The 8,657-nt window shown below is 42.9% G+C and overlaps 1 protein-coding gene across 2 annotated transcripts; it reads right to left on the bottom strand.

Annotated features, from left to right (window-relative positions):
* Positions 1–302: 302 nt before the first annotated feature.
* Positions 303–8,415, bottom strand: SMIM43 (small integral membrane protein 43). Of its 2 annotated transcripts, XM_043569314.1 has the most exons (4): positions 7,503–8,413; positions 6,400–6,715; positions 5,035–5,105; positions 303–1,830 (listed from the first exon to the last, which is right to left on the bottom strand). In XM_043569314.1, the coding sequence occupies exon 1, from the start codon at positions 7,695–7,697 to the stop codon at positions 7,506–7,508; it is 192 nt and encodes a 63-aa protein (XP_043425249.1). In that variant the 5' UTR covers positions 7,698–8,413; the 3' UTR covers positions 303–1,830; positions 5,035–5,105; positions 6,400–6,715; positions 7,503–7,505. The 2 variants fall into 2 exon arrangements, with proteins under 2 accessions (XP_043425249.1, XP_043425259.1); XM_043569324.1 differs by having other exon boundaries at positions 6,400–8,415.
* Positions 8,416–8,657: the final 242 nt, after the last annotated feature.

Below are 8,657 nucleotides of genomic sequence, written 5' to 3'. Positions count from 1 at the left end.
ACAAATAACCCCAAAGAAGGCACAATAGAGAAACAAAATCTAAGTGATTCTCAGTATAGAAGAACCAGATACTTGAGGAAAAAATTACCCCAATACCATCACCACCCTTGTATTTTATCCAAACTCCAAATACAATGAAAATATTATTTAATATTTCAAAAGGACAACATTAATTGGCATACAGACATGCCCACTAAGAAGGAAATCTGATATAAAAATAAATACTTCCTTCTATCCATTAATCTCACCCTAATTAACTCTTTAAAAATTATGCGTAATAATAATTCACACACACAAAAAGCTGAGTTACATATAATTATTTTTTTTTATTTCACAGCCTTTTATATTTTTAAAAATATAAACCACTAAGTAGTTTGAAAAACATACATGGAATAATCATTTAGCAGCCACGATACTACAAAAATAAAGTAAAACAGAATTAAGCATAACAGAACAAAATAATTCCCGCTGACTCACCCTCACTAGGAACACATAATGTTCACCAGGAATGCTAAATGGACCATCACCACCATTTTTCCATCACCAATTATCACAAAAATCAATCACAGGACCTATTCCCAAGAGATCACTGCATTTATACAGAAATATGTGCAATGTGCAGATATCAAGTTAACATCTTGAATTTAGTTCCAAGATACCATTTTTCCTTTTCTCTAGGAGACAAGTTCAATGGCAAGGTGGAACAGTGAAGACCATGAAACACCAAACACATGACTGGCCCAAACCCCTCCCAGATGGTTGGTGAAACACAAGAAAAAGAAGGTTGAATACTGGAGCTGTACAATACAATAGCCACTAGTCACATATGGCTATTTACATTTTAATTATTTAAAATTAAATAAAATTAAAATTTACTTCCTCAGTCACACTAGCCATATTTCGAGTGTTCACTAGTTACACATGGCTAATGGCTACCATAATGGACAGTGCAAATATAGAACATTTCTGTCACCACAGAAAGTTCTTTTGGACAGCCTTGGATGTGGGAAGTGTTTCTTCTCCCTTTGCTTAGGCAGGATGTAGGCTGATTACGGAAGCAGCTTTGAGAAGCAAGTCTTCTCCCAGGATATTCCTAGGTTGGTGGTGGAGTCACAGAAGGGAGTAAAGTAGCCTTTCTTTACATAGATTACCTTCTCCTATGTATGAAAGGGATGATCCTTTTAGGGGATCAAACAAAAACTAGACTCCACCAAAAATCTGTAAGGAAAATTAGAATACGTGAAGCAGATGGGAAAGCAGCAAGGTAGAATATTCTTTATCCCATTCCAAACCTCCATAGATTATGTCCACTGAGGAAGCGTACAGGTTCCCAGGGTCCTCCTCTAGAAAATCCTGATGTGGGGCAAGCCAATGGCTGATTGCGAAAGCCAGTCCTGGCAGGTGTTTCATGAAAAAACCTAGCATGTCTTCACTCTGCTTACTGTCTGAGCAGAGCAGTGTTGCCTGGAGTGTTGTTAGTTGTGAAGGAGTTGCAGTTTTGATCTGTTTCAAACGTTATGCTCCTTTACAACCGTATTTTGTAGCCAGAGCACAGACTGCTACTCTGTTCCCCAAAGATCCACAATCATCGTTTTCCTTAGATTTCCTCAGATTTTTTTGTTGAAGGCTGTTTTATGTCCAGCTACAAAAACTACATTTCTCATGCAACCTTGCAGATATAACACAGTCTGGCCAATGAGATGTAAGTAAAAGTTGCTGGGCTGCGGAGAAAGCTCTTTAAAAGGAAGCCGACTCAAAATGGTGTGCCTCATTTCCTCTTTCAGCTTCCTTCATCTTCTTGGGGGTGTGCTGCAGCAACCATCTTGGGACCTATGGGAAAAGCCAAGGGAACCTCAGGGGCCACCTTGGCCCTGACATCTGTGAGCTGCTGAACCAACACCAGCAATAGTTTACCCCCGACCTCCTTGTCACATGAGAACGAAACAAAATCCCTACTTTGTTTAAGCTACCCTTAAGTCCAATAACTTCCTACTGAATTACCGAGAGAGCAATCCATCTTGGTTCCCAATAGGAAAGCAAGATTTCCATCTTAATGTAAAAAACAAAAAAACAAAAACAAAAAACCAAGGGGTGCTTTGGTGGCTCAGTCGGTTAAACATCCGACTTCGGCTCGGGTCATGATCTGGGTTTGTGAGTTCGAGCCCCGCGTCAGGCTCTGTGTTGACAGCTCAGAGCCTGGAGCCTGCTTCAGATTCTATGTCTCCCTCTCTCTCTTTGCCCCTTCCCTTTTTTTTTTTTTTTTTTTTTTTTTTTTTTTTAATTTTTTTTTTTTCCACGTTTTTATTTATTTTTGGGACAGAGAGAGACAGAGCATGAACGGGGGAGGGGCAGAGAGAGAGGGAGACACAGAATCGGAAACAGGCTCCAGGCTCCGAGCCATCAGCCCAGAGCCTGACACGGGGCTCGAACTCACGGACCGCGAGATCGTGACCTGGCTGAAGTCGGACGCTTAACCGACTGCGCCACCCAGGCGCCCCCCCTTCCCTTTTTTTTAATTAAAAAAAAAAAAAACTTGCCAGAAGGATCCATATATATATTCAATAAAGTTCAAGTAACTTCAGAGAGTCATAAAAAAAATCAAGTTAAGTATAAAAATTTTAACTTCAGGGGCACTTGGGTGGCTCAGTGGGTTGAGTATCCGACTTTGGCTCAGGTCATGATCTCACGGTTCATTGGTTCCAACCCTGCATTGTGTGTTGCACTGACGGCACGGAGCCTGCTTTCAATTCTCTCTCTTTCTGCCGCTTGCCCACTTGTGCTCTAGCTCTGTCTCTCTCAGAAATAAATAAACACTAATTTTTTTTTTTAATTTTAACTTCAACCCATCCACATCTACACAGCACAACAGTGGAAGAAAATTATTAGGCTTATTACATAAAATAGCTGCTAAGGAAAACAAGAGGATTTTTAGCTGAATTCATCAGGAAGTTTTTTCTGAATGCCTATTATATTCTAACTACTGTTCTAAACATAGGTCGGCCCTTCTGATCACCCAAATTCTTATGTGGTAAGATGCTAACTACTCAGATAATTAACCAGATTATTATTTAATCTGTAACTTTATTTTTTGTGGACAAAGTAAGAAATGTAGAGTTGATAATTCATTTCACTGATTCAAAACAAAACAAAACGAAAACAAACAAAAAACAAACAAATAACAAAAATCAACTGCAAGGATCTGCAACTCCATTTTTAGTTAAAAATTGAGTAAGTGACACAGATGCCTGACAGTGATTTCCTAATGATCCCAGAATTTTAATTGTGGTTTTAGCTATAATAAGTACACCTGCCCCAGAGTAGTTATAAAAATTAAAACCAAAGTATAGTACTCTGTAAATACTTTCTATGTATTGCACTAGCACCATTAGTATTCTAAATGTCCCTAGATTAGCAGGTATGAGTTAGAAGAAGTAAATATTTACCACTATCCTAAATGGTTAACTATATACAATGTTTAAATTGGGGGCCATTAAAAAAAATTAGCTCTTTTGCACTTATTTTGAAACTGTAAACAAAATTGGAAATATGAAATGTCAAGCTATAAATGGGGATGTTGCATGTAAAACAACTCACCTAGTTCCAAGTTTCCACCCCTGCAAGTGAACCAAAAACAAATCCTGGCAACCTGTCATTCCCAGAAAAGCCAGTGCATGGCACACTCTGGGTAAATTTTCTCTCTTATTCTGTGGAACTGCACCAGATGGCATCAGTCCTGCATGTACAGCTGTGCCCTAAAATTGAAGTTCAGATATAGGAGTCTACTTTATTAGACATTTTAGATTTTGCAGGTGTGAATGTGATGTCATTCTCATTCAACTTAAAATGGTTATCTTTCCAAGTGGAACTGCTGATTCACTGCATTGACAGGTTTGAAAATCAGTGAAACAATCAAGATTATTTACCCTAATAAAATTCGAAGTCATTTTAAACAACTGAAATTTAGACGCAACAATGAAATAAGAACACCTGACATAAAATACTAACATTTCATAATAACTGAATTATAGCTCATTTCCTTATAATGTAAGAAATTCAACTCAGCTTCTAACATTGCTGAAGAGTCACTAAATACCTTCTATTTGAAATAGAACATAAGAATCTTCTATAATCAAGTTACATTTGAATAATGAGCCGTTATTTTAAATGTTCCTTATTTTTCAAATGTTTTAATGCTTAACGCACATGCGTAGCATCTTTGAAAATCAGTTTGGGATAGGATCGGAATGTGGTCAGCGGATGGAGCAGCCAACATGTACAAACTGGGAAACTAGAGCATTGTGGGTGTTAGAGCATTAGATCAAGAATACATACAGGGGCGCCTGGGTGGCGCAGTCGGTTAAGCTTCCGACTTCAGCCAGGTCACGATCTCGCGGTCTGTGAGTTCGAGCCCCGCGTCAGGCTCAGGGCTGATGGCTCAGAGCCTAAAGCCTGTTTCGGATTCTGTGTCTCCCTCTCTCTCTACCCCTCCCCCGTTCATGCTCTGTCTCTCTCTGTCCCAAAAATAAATAAAACATTGAAAAAAAAATTAAAAAAAAAAAGAATACATACAGATAGAAAAAAAAAGTGAGTTCAGAAGTAGTTCTAATTTGGGAGGTCAGTCTTTGTTGAGTTTTGGAAAAATGATGATTGAATAAATGAATAGAAAAAGGCAGTTCAAGTACAGGTGTCAAAGTTTCAAAAGCAGAGTGCCTAACCAAGCAGGGGTGAGGCAGGAGAACAACAGCTGCAAGTTCTGGGAGCAAATGTGAAGAAGCTTAATTCCCAGATTTAGGGCCACATTCCAGGCAGGCAGTGATGGAGTAACAGGAATAAATAGTTTTTGGTTTTTGTTCTTTTTTTTTTTTTTTTTTTTTGCCTATTAAAATGGCAACTTAGTAATTAATAGATTACAAGGAGGGTATAAAATGGCACTGCGCACAAGATAGAAAAGTAACCATTCCTTTCATGTCCTTTCAAACAAAGTCAGTAGAACCACAACCCAGATTAATCCTGGGATGGCAGCACACTACTCACCCTCAGTTCTCCAGAGTCTCCTCTCTAGAAGAGTCAGGGCTCGTTTACACCTCTGGACACCAGTGGCACTGCTAGGAAGATTAAAGGATTACAAAATCAAGAAGTCAAGGAGGTGGTTAAAATAATTTTCATTCCAGTTATTAATAAAGTACGAAGCGATTGTTTTCCATCCTTGTAAACAAGTATAATTGCTAATTAACTACTCCTGCACTCATCTTCAGTGTCCATATTAACCATATAACCCTATAGTTAAATGCCACTACGGAGGTGTCAACCAATTAGAGACCTATTGTTTAAAATACAAGATAGAGGGGCGCCTGGGTGGCGCAGTTGGTTAAGCGTCCGACTTCACTCAGGTCACGATCTCGCGGTCCGTGAGTTCGAGCCCCGCGTCAGGCTCTGGGCTGATGGCTCAGAGCCTGGAGTCTGTTTCCGATTCTGTGTCTCCTTCTCTCTCTGCCCCTCCCCCGTTCATGCTCTGTCTCTCTCTGTCCCAAAAATAAATAAACGTTGAAAAAAAAAATTTTTTTAAATAAAATAAAATAAAATAAAATACAAGATAGAGTCACTGCAGTTGATTCTGGGATTCAAACTGGAAATTCAAATGAAGTCATACTATAGCTCTGATAAAGAGAAGGATGGATAGACAGAATTATATATATTTATATATAGAGAGAAATATATGCGTATATATACACATACATACACACACCTATACTTCATTAACAACAGGTCTGTTCAAGCAAAGTGAAATAGAAATATGGGAAAGTATCTGAATGTCTCAGCCAAATAAAAAAAAAAATTCCCCATAATTATGTTTACCTACATGAGACTATTCGTCCTTACCTTGAATTAACAAAGTAATTGTCTTCTGTTTCACTTTTATATTATCAACTTTGGCAAAGCTTAGTATTTTGTTGTTTTTATCCTCTCTACATGGTCATTTTACCTCAAATTAATAAATATTTTCAAAATTCAGTCATGACATGGACAGCTTATCCCACCTTAATGTGACTGACCCAAATCTTCCCTTACTGAAGACAAAAGATACCTGCATTACATATTTCAACTCCTAGACCCCCTGCACTGTTTTCCAAAAGAGTAGAATGTTTATTAAAATTGCAAACACTCCTCACATCCCATTCTAATTTCTACGCTCCTCTGCATAGACACTGATTCTTGCCCTGAGTTAGGAATCAGTTTGGCTCCTCAGTTCTAATAGAAGTTCATCAGTCCTAAGTGGGAGAGAGTTCTTTCATTGCTCCCATTTCCTCCATCTCAACCTCTCACGTTTTCAGGCCCTGGGTGTTCAGAAGTTTAGCTGTAACCAGGGACAAAGTGTCATCCGGGGCGGTGCCCTCTTACCATTGGCAGAAGACGTCCATCTCGGGTTGTTCAGGTCCCCTCTGTGAAGGGTTTCCCATTACCAACCGGAGCTGCAGTTGCCGCCTTCAAGGCACCAACCCAGGGCAGCAGCTTGACTCCAGAACTCGAGACAGCAAATATCGAGCAAAAAGCATCTGGAAGATGAAACTCTTATTTCCCCAAAGTGACATTGCCTGGAGAGTGCTTAGGGCACATTAATGAGAAGTTTATTGCTGCCGGTCAATCTTCTCGCAAATGGTCTAGTCATGTCTTCTGAAAAGACATCCTTGCTCTTCCGGTCCTTTTTCCTATTGCCCTAAAACGTGTAAACAGTACCTCTTTTCACCGGCCCTCCAGAGCAACCCCAAGGCACCTCTCAAATGACTTCTAAGTCTCGCCGTCCCGCTGTTCCAGATTCTAAACCCACCCGGTGTGGCAACTCTGTAGCCATCAACCGGGTCGGTGGCTAGGAGAGGAGCAAGGATTTAGAGGAAGATAGGCCGCTGCCAGACGAACCCCATTTAGCCTCTACCAAAGGGCAAAGATATTTAAAGCAGTATTCGGCATACTTCAAGTGCGCACTGTTTCCTCCAGCTCCCTGTCCCAAAGCCCATACTCTAAATAATTTGGACATTTAGGTTGACATTCGATTTTTGGAATCAAATTTGGTATGGAAGGTTGGGCTGAATTATCCGAATGATTTAGCTTGCCATCCTTTGGGAACAAGCTAAAATGCAGTGGGACTGGGAAGAAGAGCTTGCAGGCGCCCAAAGCCATTCCGGCTCCAAAGGCTGAACGTCTCTCTTTCTCCCTCTCTCCCCACCCCGGAAAAGCTGAGGGTCCATTCCTAAGAGCACAGCGCTAGCCCAGACCCCATACACCCACCGTGCCTGGCAACAGAGCGTGCTTCAAGCCCAGAGCCTCCCCGAGGGGCCGAGAAACTCGCCCCTCCGCAGGCCCCTTCCACCTCCGAACGAACCTGCCAGCGCTACCACGGAGCCTAGCACTGGAACCTGGGTGGCCACGCGGACAGAGAGTCGAGGCTAAGACCCAGCCTGGCGCCCGCGCAGCTCCGTGCCCTCCCGCTAGTGCCCGCGCCTTACGGGTCACACCGCTTGCTCTCGGGAGAAGCCCCAAGGCTCCCGGTGCAGTGAGAGACGCCCGGGCTGGAGCGCCCCAGCCGTGCTAGCCACAGAGTTCTTCAGCTGCTTGATGACCACGAAGAGCAAGAGGAAAAGTAAGAAGAGCAGGAAGAAAAAGAGCGCCAGGTAGAGCAGAAAGTTGAGCTCCCACTCCATGCTGGAGGCGCCGGCGCTCGGTGGTTGTGCGCGCTAGGCGCGGATAGCAGCTGGCGGACCAGGCTTGCCACCCGCTCTCCCACCTCCGAGTCTCCTCCGCCCCCTTACGGGCGCCCGGCGTTGGGCGCCTACTTCTCGGTCCGTGCTCGGCCTCCCCCAGTTCGGAGGAAAAGCGCCAAGGAGCTGGTTAATCCCAGCTCCGCCTCTCCCAGCAGGCACGAGAGCCTCCCGCCTCACTGAGATCCTCTCCTGCGCTCTTGGGGACGTGAGCGGATTTTTCTAGGAGCGAATTTAGCGGGCGGGGACGCCAGGAGAAGAGGTCACGGCTCAGTCTCCCAAGGGGTGTTGGGGCTGGTGTTTTGCAAATGATTTTAAGATTTCCACCCCCATCAACCAATGGGTCCCTAGTCCCCTCCCTTCCTAATTAATTGATTTCTGGATATTTTCCCCTGTCCTGGTTTTCCCAGAGGGAAAACATGCCATGGTCCAGAAACCCAAAAGAATTAAAGGTAGCAGTGAAGGTGGGGTCTTAAGGGATGACTTCCTTCTGTGAGATGACTTCATGGTGCCTGCGTGAATTCCAGTTCAACCTGCCTTGCTCTTCAGAGTCGCACACGTACTCAGTCCAGAGTGCTCTTTTCTATGGACAACAACAGGCCACTTAGAAAAGCATTAATAACAGGGGCACCTGGGTGGCTCAGTCGGTTAAGCCTCCGACTTCCGCTTAGGTCATAATCTCATGGTTCCCGAGTTCAAGCCCTGCGCTGGGCTCTGTGCTGACAGCTCAGAGCCTGGAGCTTGCTTGGGATTCTGCCTCTCCCTCTCTCTCTAACCCTCAACTCTCCCCCCACCCCGCCCCGCCCTCTCCCCAAAATAAACAAACATTATAAACATTAAAAAAAAGGAGTAACTGGCTGGCTCGGTAGGTAGAGCCTGAAACTCTTTAAAAAAAAAAAGGAA

The sequence above is a fragment of the Prionailurus bengalensis genome, chromosome B1, assembly GCF_016509475.1.
Source record: "Prionailurus bengalensis isolate Pbe53 chromosome B1, Fcat_Pben_1.1_paternal_pri, whole genome shotgun sequence".
NCBI classification, from domain to species: Eukaryota; Metazoa; Chordata; class Mammalia; order Carnivora; family Felidae; genus Prionailurus; species Prionailurus bengalensis.
The sequence above is the reverse complement of the archived record's forward strand: the minus strand, read 5'-3'. Positions and strand labels throughout refer to the sequence as shown.

Coding starts and splice junctions, on each gene's coding strand:
- SMIM43 (XM_043569324.1), bottom strand. CDS start 7,697: ATGGAGTGGGAGCTCAACTTTCTGCTCTACCTGGCGCTCTTTTTCTTC.